The 20,856-nt window shown below is 51.9% G+C and overlaps 2 protein-coding genes across 2 annotated transcripts; one reads left to right on the top strand and one right to left on the bottom strand.

Annotated features, from left to right (window-relative positions):
- The first annotated feature begins 2,985 nt into the window (after window positions 1-2,985).
- PLAGL2 (pleiomorphic adenoma gene-like 2) lies at window positions 2,986-5,332 on the top strand. Its single transcript, XM_010015259.1, has 2 exons — window positions 2,986-3,248; window positions 4,111-5,332. Exons 1-2 carry the CDS (start codon window positions 2,986-2,988, stop codon window positions 5,330-5,332), a joined length of 1,485 nt encoding a protein of 494 aa, XP_010013561.1.
- A 5,305-nt stretch (window positions 5,333-10,637) lies between these two features.
- TM9SF4 (transmembrane 9 superfamily protein member 4) lies at window positions 10,638-19,803 on the bottom strand (the record flags this gene model as incomplete). Its single annotated transcript, XM_010015260.1, has 17 exons — window positions 10,638-11,165; window positions 11,412-11,501; window positions 12,121-12,240; window positions 12,805-12,868; window positions 13,196-13,371; window positions 13,558-13,641; window positions 13,979-14,054; window positions 14,154-14,235; window positions 14,715-14,847; window positions 15,290-15,360; window positions 15,816-15,927; window positions 16,043-16,161; window positions 16,683-16,806; window positions 17,259-17,388; window positions 17,469-17,637; window positions 18,049-18,148; window positions 19,690-19,803. Coding segments are annotated over 17 exons (1,914 nt in total), but the record flags the coding sequence as incomplete, so codon positions are not given.
- Between the last annotated feature and the right edge of the window lie 1,053 nt (window positions 19,804-20,856).

Below are 20,856 nucleotides of genomic sequence, written 5' to 3'. Positions count from 1 at the left end.
GCTCTCTCCATGGAACTGGTCCCTTCTGCTTGAGCAAGTTGATGCTTTAACTACTTAAAATAAGCCTAAACCTGAGGGGGTGCTGACCTGCCTGCCTGAAGAAGTGACTTTCCAGCTGGGTAGGTTCCCTCAGCCAGTCACGCAGCTGCAGAACAGCGGGGCCCGTGCGGGGCAGAAGCGGGTGGTGGGGGCTGAGGGGACACAGGGGTCCCCAGGCCAAGGCTGTGTCCTTGCAGGAAGAAAAGCAACAGCACTGGAGCAGCTCCTGGCAGAGCGACCGCGGGACGCAGCAGGTAGAAGCCGGAGCAGCCAAATCCATGTCGGACACAGGGGATCCCGTTAGGAAAGGGAAACCACAGCCCTGTGGTGCCAGGGCTGGGCAGGATCGCTGCCAGGCCGGGTCCCTGCCTCCCGCCGCTGCCGTTCCCGCTTTGCCCACGATCTTGTCCAGGCTCCTTTGTAGTTTTCCCCCTGGTTATTTTTAACCTGGCAGTTCCCTGCCCTGCTTCCAGCCTGGGTCACCAGGTTTTCCCTGCAGCTCAGGAATGTTGCTCCATGTCACCGGAGTGACTCCGAGGGGCAGGAGCTGTGCAGAAGTGCTCTATCATTGACCCACACTTTGGGACAAGCTGCCAAAGCAGGACTCGGTGCCAGGGACTTGCTTGGGAACCTGAGAGGTTTTTTTGTACGAAGTACCAGCACAGACCCACCTCATTGCTTTCTGTGCAACAAGTGGCTGGCGTCTCATAGCTACAGTCCATCAGCTAACTCGAGCTCCTGTAGCTGCAATTTGCACAACACTGATGACTGTAGTGATGAAACATTTCCTCTAAGTGGGAATGCAGGTAGATTGAGGTGGATTTATTGTTTGCTGGTACCTACCTCCTGAGGTACAAGATGTTCTTTGAACACTTGCAGGTGAAGTGGTGGCTGCAGAGTTACAGTGAACAGGAGCATGTTGGGAACGTTCTTTGGGGAAATGTTAGTAAGAAAACAAATTGAGTTTCTCACAAATGTAACTAACTGCTCAGATCAGGCAGAGATTTCCAGCCAAGTGTGAATTATGTTGTTAACCTTCCACAGCTACTGTGTGGCACCGACAGGATGCAAGACCCTCACCTTGTTTTTCCTTTCTTACTCTGGAGCTGTCAGGGTGACCTAGGACATGCATTTAGACTTTAGAATAGGTAGAGAAAGTCCTTTTTCTTGCTAGACCCTTACAGTTTTAGAAGGAAGATGATGAATTTTTGCAATAATCAGTTAGAGATTACCATATCTGAACTCGTTTGGGTTTGTGCTCTGAAGGCATTAGCTTATGCATCTCACTTCAAGACAGCAAAACTCAAACTCTGTCTCCTTGCAGGTAGCTTTGAAGCTGGCATAGATGGCTGGGCTCGTTCAGAGGGGAGGCAGCAACTACCTGGTGAAAGCAGCAGAGGCTCCTGGAACGTGTGTGCAGCTCTGAAGCAGGAGGTAGAGAACACTTCTCTCTTCCAACACACATCTTGTACACAGGTGACATATTCACGGCCACAAACACGTACAGAGGAAGAGTGCTCTGAGCTGCAGCGCCTCTGCACACTGAGGAGCAGGAGTGTGTCCCATCACACAGGGTCATACCCACTTCTGTTCTGAATGGACAAACCTCACGGTGACACATTTTCTCAGAGTCATCCCGTTTTCCCATGTTCCCATCCCAAGGGAACCCCTCTGGGCACTGTGAGGGAAGGTGCAGTTACAGCCGTTGCCGCTTCAGCTCCTCACAACCTGCCGTGGGGCAGGTTCCTACCAGGGTCGGTTTGTTCCCTCGCAGTTGCACATCCTGCCCACAACTGGCACTCGTGCTGCTGTGCAGGCAGGAAGTTCCTCCCTCTGAAGCAATCATGGAGTGAGAAAGAGCTCGAGGGTTTGATGCTATTTTAAGAAGAGCTGCTCGAGCAGCTAGGTGCAGTGGCAGAGCTCTTCTCTGAGGTTTTCATTTCAGATTACCAGCTTAGGTGTTGGTAGGACCCTTTAGAACTGCAGTACTTTGCCAACAAGGCAAACAGCTCAAGAAGAACCTGTTAAGAGAGATTAACCTAGATCTTCATCAGCAAAGGATACAGGGGGTAGATGTTGAAGAGGAAACAATTTGAGCTTCCATTAGCAATGGGTGAGTGTAAAAGTGGCTCATTACTGTAGAAAACTGTAATCCAGAGCGGCAGCCTCTGCCCCACAGCAGACAAGTGAGAATAGAATGACTAATTGCACCCTGGAGAGAAGCAGCATCTCTTGCCTTCCTGAAAGAGGTGCAGAGTTGCTGATAACAGCAGGTTTTCTTCCCCAGCCCCGTTGACACACGTGTGGTAGTGAGATTGGTTTGCCAAGAGATGGTCTCACCAGTGTATCAGGCTGGTAGAAGAGTGGGTGGAAAAAACCCCATACAAGAGAACCGTGGTTTCTCTAAGAAGCTCTAGAAGGAAATTCCATGTAAGGAAAGATCAAGAACAAGTAAGAATAGACTGTGAAAATGAAAAAAAGGGAATGAGAAGCGATCCACAAAACACAGGGGGGAAGGTGAGGTAGGTAGAGCTGCAAAGAGACACCAGGCTGTAACATTTCAGGAGGAGCTGCACCTAACAGGTAACACTGGCTCTTAAGAGTGGCAGAGATGTAATTCAGAAAAAGGTTAAGGTCATTAGTTCAGGTAATGGGTCAAGGGAGAAAAGAGCCAAAGGCTTCCAGGGGATGGGAGCTGCTGTGTCTCTGAACACACATCTCCACACGTTTATGGTGCTTTGCTGAATGCTCACGCGTTTGTGTGCGCGGGTGAAGGAGGCAGAGTCTCAACACCAGGCCTTCTGTGATTCCAGGTGGAGATGTTTTGCTATTAAAGCAGTTTGGTCACAGAGGGATCCAGCGGGAAACTGCACTGGGACAACATCACAGCAAGACACGCGCAGGCTCGAGTTCTGCTGGACATGGCCATGTTCTACTAGATCTGCCATGACGGCATTTTTTCCCAGTGTTCCCAACTGGATTCAAGATGCAAAGCAGGAGGAGGAAGAGACAGGCTGGAAATTAGTCCCGAGACCAAGAGGTGAAGAGACAGAAAGTCAGGGAAAATGCCAGTGTGAAATATCAGAGGGCCCCTTCACGACCGTGGACAAGCTGAGAACTCACACACTTCCTCACAGCGAGCAGAGGCCATACAACTGCCCACAGCTGCACTGTGGCAAAGCCTTTGCTTCCAAGTACAAGCTCTATAGGTAGGTGACTGCTGGGTGCATCTCTGAGCTGTGCTGCCCTGCTAGAGGAGGGGAAAACCCCCCATCGTGGGCTTTGCTTGAATTTCTGAGAAGGAGGAGGAGGGGGAATGCCCTGGTTACCTTGAGAAGCAGCCGAGTCCCAGACGTTACTGCACTTGGCATCTCTTTAAGTGCCTTCCTGAGAACCTCAGATAATTCTTTATCCTGAGCTGAAGCTGTTTTCTGTTTTACTAAGGAGGAAATTGAAGCAGAAAGTGAAGTTCACAGATTAAAAACAAGATGAAAAGCAAGAACAGCATTCACATTTCATAAGCCCTGCCTTTAATGGCAGGAATATTTCTGTGGTAGATGTTGTTCTAGCATGAAGAGCAGAGTTCTCATTTCTGTACTGAAATGCAGCATAGAATAATTCAGCTGTGTGATCACGAGGAACTTGAAACTAGATGAACCACAGTGTCAGGGAGGGCAAGATACCAAAATGAAATCAGCCCACAGTGGCTGTGGATACAGATACCTCCACAGTCTGATGCCTCCTGGTAACATGAGGCCACCTCAGCAGCAGATGGGCATTTCTTGTCATAAACTCCCAAAGTTTCCTTTGTCCTTCCCCCTTTGACAGCTTCAGCGGGGAGAACAGGGGCTGAGTAGGTGACTGAGGTGTCTGTGTGTGGAGGTGATGCATGCTGGGGGGGCTCTGTAACTGTTCCTTGCAATGGTCTGTGTCTGCACACGGTGTCAGTGGCAGCAGTTTGGGATTTGTGAGGCATAAAGTGTAGAGAACAAGGAGGGATGGTGAAGAAGTAGCGCGTGTTCTCCTGGGGGTTGGTCACTGGCCTGAACTTTCCTGCTCTTCTCCCCAAAGGCACATGGCCACACACTCTGCTCAGAAGCCTCATCAGTGCATGTACTGTGAGAAGATGTTTCACCGGAAGGATCACCTTCGGAACCATCTCCAGACCCACGACCCCAACAAGGAGGCTCTTCACTGCCCCGAGTGCGGCAAGAACTACAACACCAAACTGGGCTTCAGGCGGCACCTGGCCATGCACGCGGCGGCCAGCGGGGACCTCAGCTGCAAGGTGTGCCTCCAGACCTTCGAGAGCACCCAGGTCCTGCTGGAGCACCTCAAGGCTCATTCTAGGCGGGCTTCTGGTGGAGCCAAGGAGAAGAAGCATCCGTGTGACCACTGTGACAGGCGCTTCTACACCCGCAAGGACGTGCGGAGACACTTGGTGGTGCACACGGGGCGGAAGGACTTTTTGTGCCAGTACTGTGCCCAGAGGTTTGGCAGGAAGGATCATCTCACCAGGCACATGAAGAAAAGCCACTCCCAGGAACTGCTGAAGATTAAGACGGAGCCAGTTGACATGTTGGGTCTCCTGAGCTGCAGCTCCTCTGTTGCAGTGAAAGAGGAGCTGAGTCCCGTCCTGTGCATGGCATCCAGAGACATGATAGGTGGTAAGAGCTTCCCGGGCATGCTGCCCGTGGGCATGTACAGCACACATCTCCAAACCATGCCAAGCTCAGGGATGCCCCATTCTTTGGTTCCTAACTCTCTTCCAATGGGAGTGAGCTACCCTCTGGAGTCTTCTTCTCCCATCTCCTCCCCACCGCAACCTCCTCCAAAGTATCAGCTTGGATCTACCTCATATTTGCCTGAGAAACTACCCAAAGTAGAGGTGGACAGCTTCTTGTCAGACTTCCCTGGCAGCCTGTCTCTCTCATCTGGTGAGCCTCAGTCCTCTTCGCCTCAGCCACCCCCCCTGGATGAGGCTTTGCTTTCCAAGAGCCCTGCTAACCTTTCAGAGGCTCTCTGTGCTGCTAACATGGACTTCTCTCATCTTCTTGGCTTCCTCCCCCTAAACCTTCCTCCTTGCAATCCACCTGTCTCCTCAGGAGGATTGGTCATGGGCTACTCACAGGGGGAGACACAGCCACTGCTTACCACTTTGCAACACCAACCTCAAGAATCTCCTGGAGCTGGGGCCTCGCTGAACTTTGGGCCCCTTCATTCACTGCCCCCTGTCTTCACCTCCAGCTTGAGCACAACCACGCTGCCACGTTTCCACCAGGCTTTCCAATAAGCTGGAAACAGCACTGGAGAACAGATCTTTCAGTCACCCTTCAGCGGAGAGCCTTAAAAACGCACAACTCTTACTTCCCTGTGGGGTGTGAAAGCTTTGCAAAGCTGTTTCTGATCTCTGGAGGGAGCACTTGTAGACTGGAACAGGAGATATCCCCCTGCGAGTCCCAGTCCTGTACAGTGAAAAGATTTCAGCTGAGAGACTGGACCTGTTTGATGTCATTTTGAACCTGTGAACCAGGAGCCGCGCTTAGCACTGACCTTCCCCGAGCCCCTGGAGCTGCCCGTGCTCCCCTGGGGAAGGGACTGGCCCTGAGGAGGAGTTGAGACTCTTTCATCATGGGCTAAACTTCTGAAGAGTCCAGTTTCCATTTCATGTTCCCACACTGCAGTTCTGGCCCAGCAGCCAGCACCTCCCCAGGGAGGAGGAGAAGTCAGGATACCCACCCTGTATGAAGCCACGGGGAAGAGGCCGACCTTCCCCACTACCTCTCATCCCATCACCTAACAGCTTACTCCACCCAACGCAGCCTACTCCACATCAGTGTTAAGCAACGAGACCGTTTACACAGCAACTTCAGAGCCGTCAGGTTAAACTCAGCACAGCACCATTGTTTACACAGCTCAGATCTGTTCCTGCCATTGCAAAAATAGGAGGCACCAGAATACACCAGGATGGATGATCCCCGGTGTAGGTAGAACACTGTTTACACAACGAAGTCAGGTTGCACTGATTTCTCTTCACTGCTCATGTTCTTCCCCCATGGGGAACCCCTCTGCCTCTGGAGCACTGCAGCCCCTGCGCCACCGCTTCCCGCCTGGCCCTCCGGCTGTCCACATCTCCAGGGGATGGAGCAGCGCTCGCAGCTGAGCTTGTTCACGTGGGGTGTGGGTAGAGCCCTTTGAAACCTTTCCCACAGGCAGGCAGATGGTGCATCTGTTCTGGAAACCAAAGCTGGGGAGGGGGGAAAGCTGGGTTGGGGCTGGGGCATCGAGTACTGTCAGTGAGAACAGGCCGCAGGGTCCCGTGAGAGGAGGAGCAGAGGATGACTTTCTAGGTGGGGTTTTTACCACAGCAGTTCAGTGAGGTCAGAACCCTTTTGGCTGATCCATGAAGCAGTCTCAAGGTATGATTTACCTCAGTCCCAGGGTGATCACATCCAGGTATCAGGAGGAAAAATTGGTCCCAGCTTCATGTACACTCTGTCAGTGTATTTGAAGCTTTCCCCCCAACACTAATACTCTAACAAAGGCTGAGGGTTTGGGCTGCAGTCAGCCACCCTCTCACTTAGGATTTGGTTCCACCAGCCTTTTTGTTCTCTCCCTCCCCAGCCTTGCCTCCTGAAGTTAAAGCCCTGCTCCTTTTCCCTCCTCTTACCTTCTCCCACAGCCTGCCTACTGCCAAGGGTTACACTGGGAAGTGCCAGCCCACTGCTGGTGCCATTCACCATCTGCATCATCTCCTGCTCTCATTTCCCTGGGCACTGGTCCTGCAGATGGTAACACACAGAGGTCAAGCCCACTATGTGTTACTGCAGATCTCCATACCTCAGCATGGAGGAGCCACTGTAGGCCAACACAAACCAGGAAATTGGTCAATATTGTTCTCTATAAATGCAGAGAATGCAAAATCTACCTCTACCGTGTGTCTCAGCTCCTCGGGTGAAGCTGATGCTGCCCTCCCCAGAGAACATCCCTTCTCCCTGCCATGGAGCCCTCAGCGGGACGGTGGCTGTGCCTCAACTGCCCATTGGCTTCTCCCCTTCTACTCCAGAATGTTATTTTGAATTTAGCTTAGTAATTCTTCCCAGAATGACTGTTTAGTGATCCACTGATCTCCAACCATAGAGCAGTTGTGTTAGGTTAGCCAGCAATGCTGCAAATACTACTTTTGTATCAAAATGTAATATAAGATTTATTTACCTCAGCAATATCCTGTGGCAATGATCCCCTGAGTTAAATGCAGTACTTCCTCTCTCCACTGGAAAACGTTGCCTTCAAAGTTCAACGAGTGCCTTCTTGTTCTCTAACAGAAAAGGTAAATGGGGCATTTCAGCCAGTCTTCTGTTTACCACCACTGAATACCTCAGGCCTGTCTCCTGTTGCTTTTCTCTTTGCAAAGTGAAGAGTTCCACACTGTTCCCAGGTATATGCAAACCTTCTCCCTGCCTCCAGGTGAGAGGATTAGTAGTATTTTTCTTTTTTAAAGTAATAAATGGTGAGAACTGATCCCTTCCTGCAATGGAGGAGTCCCAGATTTATGCAATGCCACCACACACCTTCCCCGTTCCGGAACATCCAGCTCGCTTGCTTGGTGCCTGCATTGTACCCTGACAGATGTCAGCACTGGAATTCCTTTAGCAGAGGTAGCTGAATTAGAGCCAGGCAGCTTTTTCCTACCAGTAGTCTGTCAAAGAATAAACAGATTTCATTTTGCTATTATTTGCACGTGTGATTTGCTTTCCCAGCTATTCCAACAGCAGAACGGCACCAACGGGTCAGTGCAGGGAAGGGCCAGGCCAGCACAGGGAGCGTGTTCGCATGCGACACTGGAGCTCGTGCCAGGCGTTTGGGCTGGGAAGTGGATTCCAAGTGCCTGTTCCACAGCAGTTTGTACCCTGCAAGTATTGTGTCAGCAGGTCTAAAGCTATTGAGGCTGCTCCCATTGGAAACAGTAAGTACACAATTCACAACTGATTTCCTGAAGCTGGTCAGTGAACTCTTACCTGCTCACAGAAAATACTTTTAGCATCTCGGGTATGTACTTGGGACTGTGTCCATCAGGAAGCACGTTCCAAGTGTCCATTAGGAAGTACATCCTGAGCCATTAGGAGAATCTGGAGGAGTTGGCTGAGACGAGCTCCTGCCAGTGTGACTGTGGGTAACACAGTGGGAAGCTGCCAGGCTGGGGGTGGCTGCAGCCAGGAAAGCTGCTGGGGGGGTGTGGGGGTGTGGGGTGTGTGCAGGGCCCTTGTGCACGAGGGGATGGAGCCACGAGGATACTGTGCTCTGAAGGGTTGGGCTGATTTGCAACAGAATCCTGAGGCAAAGGTCCAGGTCCCTCCATGAATCCACACAGAGATAAGTTTCTTTCAAGCAAAGAATTAGACTCAAAACCAGACTCAGTGCCCTGCTGGGGACACAGGGACAGCCGAGACTGTCACCTCCTGTCAGGGAGAGCAGTGTTTGGTAGACAGAAAGTTCTGGTCTCTCAGGTTCACTGCAGTTACCAGCCATGTGGCAGCATTTCCCCTACAGACTATTCCAGGGATTGCTGAGCTTGGATTCAGGTATTTGCCACCCACCCCCCAGCAGCAACACACAAGCACTGGGAAGGGGACCAAGCTGGAAGCCATCGCTGAAGATCCAGCTCCGGCAGCACCAGCACACCTCCAGAGTGCTACTGGGAGGACGGAAACAGCAGCTCCCATCCTACCCCCACTCTCACCTCCATGCTGCCACCTCTGTTTGCTCCTCAGCACCACCAGCCTGTTGCTGTCCCGATCCAGCTGCTCCAGCCATTGGTGCTGTGTGAGTCACGCAACACGTTTCACACACCGGGACAAGCTGAAGTCTCAGGCAGCCCATGAGAGCAGCCCAGCAAGAAACAGATGCAAGTGCTCAATCCAAGCACACAGCAGCACACGGGATGTGCCACACCAGGAGAGGCCAAAAGCTCAGCCACGTTTACCAGGAGAAAAACGTTACAAAGAGAACCGGGTGTGTTCCAGGCTCTGCTGCTGAAGCCACACGTCAAAGACCACGCGGGTGCTGAGGAAAAGACAATCCCCAGAGGTGGCTTAGGAGAAGGCAGAGAGCAGGACAACAGGACAATGGCAGATTTATTTACAATAGGACACAAAGAATACAGACATTAATTAAAAATTACAAAGAATACAGAGAAAACACTTGGGAGAGAGGCTAGAAATGAAATCAATGCTGGCAGAGCCCCTCCACTGGGGCAGGGCAGAAAAGGGGGAAAGAAAAATCAAAAGCTAGAGAGGGATCTCAAATCAGAACCGACACAGGACTCCACAGCACAGTTGGCTCAGGCATCCCCTGCTCCCTTTTCCCATCCTTCCTTCCTGGTGGATTAGGCTTTGGCGCCATGGAGGCCAAAGAAGCCATCTGGGAAGGCTGGAGGGGTCGGTGTCAAGGAGTCTGCTCCCCAGCAGTGAGAGGTGGGTCCCTGCAGGGGCCTGGTGGAACCTTCCATCAACTAGGGTTCAAAAATCCCCTGAGCCCTCATGGGGCCACATCAGTGCTGGCAGCAGGGGGGCTCGGGACAGCTCTGGGTTGGGTGTCACCTGGTCCGTCGGAGACCTTGCTGCTCACAACAGCAAGGAGCACAACGTTCAGAGATGTCACTAAACACCTCCCCTGCAGCTCGGAGTGAACCGGCTGCTCTGGGCTGGAGGGAGCCTTTGCTGTGACCTGGGACCTTTCACAGGGAAACAGCATTTACGTGACCAAAACAACAGAAACCACCTTTAACCTCTCTGCGATAGAGCTTCCCATGGGCTGGTTCGGGCATGAAGCCACGGGAAGAGAGGAGCTGCAGGAGAGCCCACACCGGCCATCCCGAGGCGCCGCTTGTGGGGAAGGACAAAGTACAGCTGAGGGCGCCCGCGTTTTCTGTTCCCTGGAGGTAGAGAATCTAAGAGCAGGAGGAGGGAGCAGCAAGGGCAGCTGGAGCAGAGGGCAGGCAGGGAGCCAGCCCGCCCCTGGCCATGGGAGTGCTCCTGGGGCCCATCCTTCCATCCCTGCACACGCTCAGGCCCAGTACTGCATCATTGCTTGGCACTGATGTGACAGCAGCGGCACAGCCGTGTCTTCGCAGGGCTCTGTGTGATTCCGGTGGAGCTCCCGGGAAGGAAACCTCCCGGAGCAGAGCCACGGACAGAACAAACCTTTGTAGTTACCTCGTGCTTCCTCCCAGTCCTGGGTTCCAGCACCAGCACCACCACGTCGCTTCCATCCTGCTGCAGTGGCTGCACCGCCCGAGCGAGGGAATCCCAGCAGTGGAGCATCCGAAGCGGCCTGTGCCGGCCCAGGCTGGAGGGAGGGAGAAGTGACGCTGAAGGCTGCAGTTCCCAAGCACTCCCAGGGTGAAATTGCACTTCCCAGGCTCCGAATGGCACCTCCATTGAATTGTAAACAAGCCAAAGGCCTGGCTCTGGACCCTTCGGGCTCCTTGGATTTTGCCGTAGTCAAGCTCCCTCTTCTGTGCAGACACAAAGGCAGGAAAGAAACCCAGTCTGGTGTTTGTCTGAAGAGTCTCCCTGAATCCTAGAGCACCCATGGGGCTGGAAGAAAACGGCTTCACAAGTGTTTCCATTGCTGTCCCAAATCCATTCGTCATCAACATAAAAAACAAAGGATGAATTAGCAAAAAGGGGGTTTACTTATACAGAGGGATATTTCTCTGCTAAAAAACTCCCTCAAATATGGAACAGGATAATAAAGTTAAAACGTAAGGTATCTACAGACCCCTTTTCCCCCCAGAAGTAGCCCAGAATCCATGTACACTGTGCCAAAGTTACATTCCAAAAAACGAGGAGTTATTTATTTCTCTTGTCACTCTCCCACGGGATTTTGTTTCCTTAAAAGAGCTGGGAGAGGATGTCCCCTTGGCTCCCAGGACACATGTTCAGGTGTCTGCTTCCTGCTGGGTCTCTGCACCTTCAGTCTATTTTCACTGCGGCGTAGATCTTCCGGACAAACATGTAGGCTGCATAGAAGCCAATGGTGCCAGTGAGGAGCCAGAAGGACAGGACCATGAGGGCAGTGTAGCCGAAGTACAGTAAGGAGGGAATGAACTCAACGATATCCAGCTAAAACAAGAGGAACAAACAAGCAAAATCAAGCAGAGGTAATAAGAGTTATCTCCCCAAACCAGGTAGTGCCCTCTGCAAGGGGACAAAGGGAGGAAACCTTCCACTTGGTTTCTTTTTGAAAGGAACTGAAAAGAGATCCCCTCGGGGCAGGGACTGGGAACACCCACAGTCAGGGCACCTACAACCTTCTCCCCAGATCTATCCTTTCCCAAATCCACTTTCATACAAGAGGAAGGACAATACCTTGTTCACAAAGTAGAAGACAGCATAGATCAGCACGTAGAAGGCAGATCCTCCAGACACCAGGAAGGTTCTCCACCACCAGCGGTAATCCTGACGGGGCAGAAAGCCTCATTATCCCACAGGCTTCCTTCCCTGTGCCACTGCCCCAAGGAGCTGGGACCTTTCTGGGACAGGGAGAACACCCATCTTCCTTCAAGGCCAGGCTGGACACAAGGGCTTGGAGCAACCTGCTCTAGTGGAAAGTGTCCCTGCCCGTGGCAGGGGGTTGGAGCTGGATGAGCATTGACTTTTCCAACCCAAACCAGTCTGTGATTCTGTGATTCAAAAGAAAGCTACAGTTTGGGGCTGGGGAATTATTTTGTCACAGAAATGTTTCCAAACAGAGAGGGCACAAAGTTGGTAGTGAAGTGAAGATCACAACTACTGAGGAACACGGCTCACTTCTGGCCACACGTTTCATTTTGTATGTGGATGGAATAAAATCGTTTCTTTGGGAAGAGATGTCAGCTCAAAACACCCACTCCCAGCAAAATTCCTGAGATGAAGCCACAGTTCCCAGCCTAGCAGGTGTTGAGTAGCTCCAATTCTCCTTCAAGTCCAGGGTGTTAACAAGAACCCCACTCAGGCGGCCGGCCTGCACTGGGGCTTTTGTGGGGCAGCAGCACTAACGTGACCTGAGCTACTGAACCTACAAGCATGGAGCTCTCACCTCAGCACAGAGCTGGAAGTACACCATGACAATGCTGATCTGGGAGCACGATACCACCAGGATTATAAACACCAGGAAGAGAAAGCCAAAAAGGTAATAGAACTGGTTCTCCCAGATTGCCTGAAACAAAGACACAGCAGAGGTTTGTTTCCACGCTACTGAGATCAAGCAGCAAACGTGAGATTAACTAACTCTAGCAGTTAACCCAAGGGAAAAGGAGGCCTCGTGGAACTGCAGATCTAATGCATTTCACAATGGCATTTCAGAGGAATCTGGTTGCAGAAAGGTGCCCAAAGACAGCTCCGAGGTAAATTGTTCATTCCCTCCATCCCCCAGCAATGGAACAGCAAATTCCTCCCTGTCCCTAAAACAGCAGCAGCTGGTATGGTTCAGGGAGTGCCTCCAGACCAGGACCCCTTCCTGCCATAACATTACAGTAGCTTTCAGCTCTACCACTGTCCTTCACATCACCAAGGAGCATCCTGAAGACATCTCCAGGTGCCTTCAGCAAGAAAACACTCCAAAGAGACCCCCAGCCCAGCTCGCTCTGAAACAGCCTGGAGGGAACCTGCTACCCCCTATTCCAGGGCAGGAACAGGAGACTGCTCCGGGGAAACCCCCTCCCTTCAAAAGCTTTGGCACGAGAGGAATCCTACTCAGGAGCAGAGAGGGTTAAATGCTTACACTGAAAATGAAGAACAGCTCAATGAACATTGCTCCAAAAGGCAGAATTCCAGCCATGAGAATCCTATAGAGCGAGAGAGGAAAATCATGAGCAGCACAGTATGACTGTGTGGCCATTAGAAGTCCCCTGTGACCACACAGAGCACTTCCAGCAGAGGCTCTACAGCCCCAGGGCACCAGAATAAGTTTCACAGAGTAAGTGGCACAGCTGCTCCACTGCTGAGCACGTACCACTGCCACAGGCACCAGTCACGGCATGTCCCTGGTATCACATCGCTCAAGGAAACCCATCTGCCATCTGGCTGTGCCCAGAGACCAGCAGAAGGCGACATTCAGCAGCACAAGGAGACCGAGAGGAGGAGCCTGAACTCACCAGACACGCATCACTCACCCCACGAATTTATTCATGTACCACCTCTGCTCCGGGATCTGCCTGGGAATCTGGTTTGTCCGAACAGGGTTGTCATAGGGCTGTTTGCGAAACCCAAAGTAGTAACCCAGGTAGACCAAGGGCAAGGAGATCCCAAACCACATGCAGAGCAAGGCCACCATGGTTGGGAAAGGCACCTGGAATCACACCGAGCCACAACGTGAGGCTGAGAGCTCACCTGCCTCAAGTCTCCAGCCAGACCAACCCTCCGGTCACCCGCTGCACTGACACCCACATCTGGGGAGATGCTGTGACACCAAGTGACACCCAACAGCCCAGTCACCCTCTTCCCAGCCCGCAGGCTCCAGGGTGAAGGTACCCACCGCTCCAGAGGAGTGTTTCCCCCAGATGAAACAGTTGAGGACGAAGCAGATGCCAAAGACGACGCCAGGATACAGGGTAGCTGTCTGCAAGAGCAACAGAGGGTCAGGGAAAGCCCCCAGCTGCTCAGATGTTTCTCTTTAATGGGTCCACTGCTGGGACAAGGCACACGTGGAGGAACCATCCCTTTTCCTGCAGCACTAACAGGCAGTGGAAGGGCTGCAGGGAGGATCTCTGACAATCCTCCTGCTGTGCTGTAGTACGTGCTCTGGTGTTTGCTCTTTCATGTAAAGCTACAAGGACTTGACCCACACCACATCTCTACAGTACAGCCAGGCCATGTCCAGCTACCTGCAGGTATGTGTGGAGCTTATCCACAGATCAGCAAACCTGGATAACAGCACAGAACACCACAAGACTCACACAAAAAGCTCCTTTCTTCCATCGATGTCCTTTCAGAGTCCGATATAAGCGGCCAGCAAAGAACCCACCAAAAACCCTGCACAGAAACAAGCCAAGACAGAGAAAACCCGTGTTCATTGTGCCCAAGAAGGGCCGGCAGGACAGCACTGCTGTGGGAAGCAGTGGAGGCACCTACCCCATGAACATGAAGAGGAAGCAGGCTGTAGTCATCAGTGCACCCCGGCTGGAAGGCGACAGCATCCCCAGCATAGCAACAACTGCCGAGGGGAAGAGGACAAAGAAAAGCAGCTCTGATGAACGTGTGCTCAGCAGCATCTGGAGAACAGGGGCCTCCCCATACACGGACCACAGCTGCCTGGAATCTGCCTTCTGCACAGACCTCATTTCCTTCAAAGCACAAGACATCCACAGCCTCCAGCACTGGCCAGAGGGAGGAAGCCCCGGCTTTGATCTCAGACCCGGCCTCCACCTCAGTTTCCCCGGGGATCTGAGCAGGTGCAGCTCAGAAGCAAAGTGCACATGTGCAGGAGCCTCTCAGCCCCCTGTGAACCAGGGTTTGTGTCTTGATTACAGGAAATAGAGAGACAAAAAGATGCCTCAGCTGGGACGTGCCACTGAGAGGCTCAGTAATGCCGAGCACAGACCCCACTCCAGCCCAGGAGTGTCAATGGGAGCTACACACCCTCCCACATCGGTCCTCTCCTTACAGCCACCCCACACAACTCCTGCCACTTACAAATGACAATCAGGATCATACAGAAGAGCTGAATTCCAGAACCCAGCAGAGAGCTGAGGATCATAGGATACTGCGGAGGCCTGAAGACATCTCCATGCACAAGTTTCCAACCAGATTCCTCCATGGTATCTTCCTGCAGCAACAACAGGAAAAGAAGGTTATTCAGGTGTGATATATCAGTAGAAATTAAGGTCCTACCACAGCCAGGCTGAGGTTATTTCCCTGTATTTGGTTCTTCTACAGAACTTTATCACTCTGGTTAAGAAAATTCTTTCCTCTTGAGCTTAGAACAGTTAAGACCAGAACTGCCAGTGCCAGGATACACATTTAGGGACCTGTCTGCAGTCATTACTTAGAGCTGCAGACACCTGAACCATAATCTGCTCTTGTGCACAAACAGCCAAAGGTGTCGTGACCACACATGACACAACTGTCCCTCCTGTGTCCAGGGCTCAAAGCAAAACAGGAGCAAAGAAAGAGACAAGACATCCAAGTCTTCATCCTAGATTCCTCCTCATCTGTGCTTCCCATGCTTCCCTCCCTCTCTGGTCTCAGCCCCAGGAATACACACGTACAATATCATCTTCCTTGTTGTAGTTGGCAATGTCCTTCCGGAGCGTCCGGATGATGATCATGCTGAGAATACCTGAAACAAGCACAAAGTGAGGTTAGCTCAGAGGCTGCTGCGTGGCTGTGCTGCTCACACTGTGCAGCTACACAGTGCCCACCAACACACAGTTCTGGCTAGGACTGGAGGCCTCGACTCACCACCCATCTCCCCAGCCTTCAGCAGGGACAGAAACAAACCCCCAGGGAGCAGAGAGTGAATTGGGCACTCTGGGGTTTTTTTCCCCTTAAATATGGACATGCAAGATGGGCATTAACTACATTGTACTCCCTGAACTACCCTACTCAGACAGCAGAATCGGGTAAACCACAGGGTGCTGCCTGAATGGGAGGTTTCATGTGCTGATGGTTCTTTCCTGCCCCTTCTGACCAGGTTCAGACATGGCCACATCCTCAAGGCTCCTGCAGCTGAGGCTGAAGAAAGTTCCCTGCACACTAATGGCAAAGGCTTCTCCCTCCCCAGTTCTCACTCACCTGAAAGGAAGAAGACGACAACAACTGAGTTAATGATGGAAAACCAATGGATCTGCACATCACTCATGGTCAGGTACGTGTCCCAGCGGGAAGCCCATTTAATGTCACTTTCCTGAAAGAATAACAAAGTCCTTCTCACACCAGCACATTCCCAGTGCCTCCCACCACACCTCCGAGACAGACACGTGGAGCAGGGTGTGAGCTGCCAGCCAGCTCCTGTCCCTCACCTCCCAGTGGACAGAGTAGGTGAAGAGCAACTGGTTCTCCTTAGAAGGATCTATTTCCTGAGGGGCAGAGCCCGTAGCTTCAGGCAGGGTGCACATACTCTTCTCATCAGCCTTCAAGTCTGTAAGGGAGCACATTGCACACACTAGGTCAGCCCATCCCTCCATCACCACCTCCCATCTGGATCATCCTGATCCCAGGCACCCATAAGGTGCTGGGCTCTAATTGCTCCAAACATGGGAAACTTTCCTTAACTGAAGCCAGAGGCTCAGAAACCAAGATCGAGACAGGGAACAAATCCTCTGTTCCACATGATATGCTGGGAAACAAGAACTGTTCAGTAGAGGCTGCTGCTGCCAGAGGGATGCCCCACACAATGAGCAACGTCCCTTCAATGCATGTTTCCCATTGGGTTCACTGGGGTAGGAGTGTTTTCCCCCCAACCTTTACTTTTAAATTCAATTTTCCATGGATTCCATTTCAAGGATCTCTCTCATTGTTGGTACTTCCTTAATAACAAAAGGGTTTATTGATCTTGTAATTTGGACTCTCTCCTTTCTGTGCCCCTGACGCATCAGTGGCATTCAGCTCCTGGCTCTGCAAGACTCCTCTCCCTTGTGCCCCTCCTGAAGAGTCTCTTACCTTCTAGTTTAATACTTTGGGGAATCACTTCAAAGCGCACAACCCTGTAGGTGTGCTCCTGGTTCTCTTCCACATCCTCTCTGTGGTAGTAAAGGATGAAGGAGAGGTGGTTGTGCAGGTAGAACTGAAACAGATCGACATTAAATAAAACGTTAGCACCCCAAGGGAGGAACAGGGAAGGTTTAGAAGGAACAAGTTCAGAAAGCAGCTTCAGTGAAGGAAACTAAAGACTCCAACTGTTCCCAGATACATTGTGCTACCAAGCAACATCAGGCTTATGCCTGCTAAAGGAACAAGAGGAGAGAACAGAGATGTTGAAAAGGTAAACCCCAACCCCCCCAAGCAGCAGGGACAATTCTTTGGTCTACTTCTGGCCTGAAAAATATCACTGTATCTCACATCTCAACCATGTGGCAGCCACCCCCTTCTTCCAGTGAGACAACTCTCTCTCATTATTTCCACTCTTTTGAAAGCTTCTGGTTGCATTCCCAAATCTGATACTCCCTGTCAGACTTCTAACACCCCCTGACAGACATCCCCTTCAGGCACCCCTCAGACAGCATCTGGATTCTCTACCTTGTTGCCATCCATAAACCCAAGCCTGTATCCATGCTCAAACTGCACATCCTTCTCCTTCTTCTTCTCCTCTTCCTCACGGTTGGAATAAAACTCCAGCCGTGTTGCCACAGGGAGGTTATCAGCGATGCTGAAAACACAGAGTGCAGATCAGACCTGGCCACAGCACAGAGTCCCCACAGACACAAACCCCCGCTCCCAGCGACTCACAGATGGACATAGTAATCCTCCCGGATCCGCTCGGCGATCAGCTTGCTCTGCTCCACCGTCAGGGTGACTGGCTTGTTGGGGAAGTTGCAAAGAACTTCACATTTCTTCTCCATGTTCATGGAGACCTGGAAAGGGGTATTTACAATTCGGTCCCCCCGAAGAACCTCACCTGGAAAAGAGGAAAACAAGGGCAGGGTTGGAGACAGCCAAGCTTCTCCCCACGGCCCCTGCCCTGGGTGGGCAGTGCAGCACAGCGGGAAGGATGACAGCACGTCTGCTCTGGTAGCACAGATGCAAGGATAAACTGAAGGACAGTTCAGCTGTTTTGTTGGAAGCATCAAGCCCTACTTCTGAAGCAGGTTACAAGCCCTCCATGAGGAAAGGCATTTCCCCTTGCCACTACAGCGACATCCCAGTTTGCAAACAGCCAGCACATAATGGATTAGAGGAAGCAGGCTCCCCACAAACAGTTTATTAGAGATGACATTTGCAATTGCTCTTACTCCTGTAAACACCCTCACACAGCTCATGAACGGCAGCCCACTGACTGCTGGGAACACGCTGTTCATCAGGCACATACCGAGGTTCTCAGCCTTGTATGTAATCTTGGTGGGCTGGCAGAAGGGCAGTGAGTAGTACTCGTATGGTAGCTGGGTTCGTGAGCTGGTGAGCTTCACAGCCTGCAGGAAGAACAGAAGGATTATCCCCATGAAAGGACTGAGTTCTCTTTCCTCTCAGCATCAGCCAGCAGCTGATACAAGACACCTCCCATAACGCTCACTTTTGAAGCTGTTAAATAATTAAAAAGGAGACAGATGTTCCTGGGAGAGCTCCAACTCTCTTTCCTTTGCACAGTTCCTGGTTGTACATTCCCTATGCTACAGTTTAGCAGCAAATCATTCACAGAGGAACACTTGAAGGAAGAAGCACTGGGGATTGGTTTCACAAACTCATGACTCAGAGCCCCAAGAAACAATAAAAGGCTCAAAAGAGACTCAAGGCTCACGTTTCATACAAGGCTGCAGTGAAGTCCTCAAAAAGCAGCCGTGCCAGGCTGGATGCAGAGGTCTGGCCTCCAGCAACAGGAAGAGTTTGGCAATTTTTATCTCCCAAGAGAGCCGTCAGATCAGGAAAGCAACGGATGGTGACAAACCCCAAGCATTTCTGGAGAGTTCCCACCAGTCACATGCCACAAGGGAAGTGCAGAGATGCACCACGGTAGCCGAGGCCACAGTTGCTCTGAAGAATAGAAGTGTCTGTAATGCTGCCAAGCTCATTTATTGGAAGAGCGCTGGCAATCGCTGACTCGCCTTATCACTTGAGGAAGCATTTGGCTCCTGAAATCCCTTTGAGAACAGCCATTCCAATGCCCCCTCTGCTCCAAGCTCGCTGTAGCCACAGACAAGTCTCATTTGCTTAAAAATAGCCTACATCTGGCAGCCTGTGGCCAAAGAGAAAACTGTGCTGTGCTTCCTGCGGGAGCCCCGACCTCAGCATCCCCACGGGTGCTGGATTCTGCTGAGGCGAGGCCACAGCTTTAGAGAAATAAATGAAATGGGCTACAAACTGCTGATGTCTGGAAAGGAAGCCTGGCCTCCTCCTGCTCCATCATTCCCTACCAGCAACAGTGCATAGGAACAGCTCTGCAGCCAGCCAGGCCTGCAAGATCTGCTCAAGGACAAACACCTGCACTTGGAAAGGGCTTTTCATGGACTTCACTGGACTCGAAGACACAACGTGAGCCAAGCAGATGAGCAGGTAGAAGAGAAAACTGAAAAGGTCTGATTCAAACCACGTCTTTATTCTACCATTCACCTGAAGGCCCACCCTCTAAAAACACCCCGAGAGCCAGTATAATGCTGGAGAAAAACCTCTGATTAGATTCACTTCACAGCTATAGTGAGAAAGAGGGTTCTTCTCCCAGACACAGCCTCATCTTGAGGACTTTGGTGCAGCTGCTGGAGGAATTTAGTAGATTTCAGAAGTAAAGAAGAGAATCATGTTGGGAACTGCAGGGTAGGATGATGACAGTGACCACTGAGGGCTGCTTACCCCCAACACACAAATGTGGTGAAGAGAAAATGCCTGCCCCCAATTTAGTACCAGGATCCCCAAATTTCACTTTCTAGTCCCATTTAGCTGCTATGATCTAAAGAAGGGAAAAAAAACACAAGAAAAGCCAAAGGAGGCAGACCCACAGCTCCACCTAAGTTCATCCTACCTTGATTTCTACAGGGTCATTGCGGTGGAAGTTGATAGGAGCCACCCCAGGTACATAGAAGGAGTCTGTACAGTGCAGCAACAACAGCAGGACCAGTGTGTACCTCAGCCTTTCCTACAAAGAGGAGAAGAAACATCAACACACAACCAAAACAGGAGTAACATCAGGGATGGGCAACGGCACTGAACATGTTCATGCCAAGGCTGGGAAGGCTGCAGAGGCAGGAGATCAAACAGATTGAATTCAGAAGCGCTGTTCTTGGCTTGTTTTGTTGAGCCACTTTCCACTCTCTGCCTCTGTCTTCATCTGCAATAAGGAAAACATTGGCTTTGCTCAGGCACCAGAAGACACATCTCTGTGCCACGCTTCATCCAGCGGGCTCGCAGCTGACTGCTCTGCTCCCCCCCAGCCAACCCCCGTGTCAGAAACTCCACATTGCCAGGGAAGGGGGGCACAGCCCTAGCCCCGGGGCTGGCTTTCTGCCAGCTCTGCACACCAGGAGTTAGGGTAGGGTGAGCTCTGACACTGAGATAACCGTTCACTGCACCCACAGGGTGGTCACACCACTCCTCCCCTCTTCCCCATTCCCCTGCGGGCCACAGCACAGCAAAAAAAAGCTTCCACCCTGATTTCAGGGAGCAGGGAACGGGTGAGGCTGGAAGGTTCAGTTCCACGGGGGCTCTAACACCAAGCAGGCCCCATACACCAGCAGCAGCAAACCCAGTACCAGGCTTGGCCGCTTCCTCGCTCCCTTTCCACTGTCCCCACAGGTGACCAGCCCCGCTCCAGCACGGCAGGAAGGCTGGGAAGTGAAAACCAAGCTTTAAAGGGTGTAAGACAGCAGCAGCTTGGCTGGGTTTGAGCATCAGCTCTGGTGTAATCGCACGGTATTCCTGGCTGCAGCCCCTCCTCCTGACCCCCTGACAACCACAAAAACCCGGGGTCTGGTTTGGGATGACTCCTGAGCTCATGCTGCAGCCACAATAAACCCAACTGCTGCCTTCCCCAGCGTGTCCTCGCAGGGCCGGCAGCGCTGGGCTCTGGGACCCGCTGCCCTCCCACTGACAAGCAGGAGCTCTGCAGTCAGGGCTGGCAAACACAGATAGCGGGGAAAGGGAGAGGAAATGGACTGACCAAGCGAGACAGGCTTGGGCTGGAACAAGCCGC

The sequence above is a fragment of the Nestor notabilis genome, unplaced genomic scaffold (genome assembly GCF_000696875.1).
Source record: "Nestor notabilis isolate BGI_N333 unplaced genomic scaffold, ASM69687v1 scaffold22535, whole genome shotgun sequence".
In the NCBI taxonomy this organism is placed as follows: domain Eukaryota; kingdom Metazoa; phylum Chordata; class Aves; order Psittaciformes; family Psittacidae; genus Nestor; species Nestor notabilis.
Note: the sequence above shows the minus strand (reverse complement) of the source record. Positions and strands in the feature narration are given on the sequence as shown.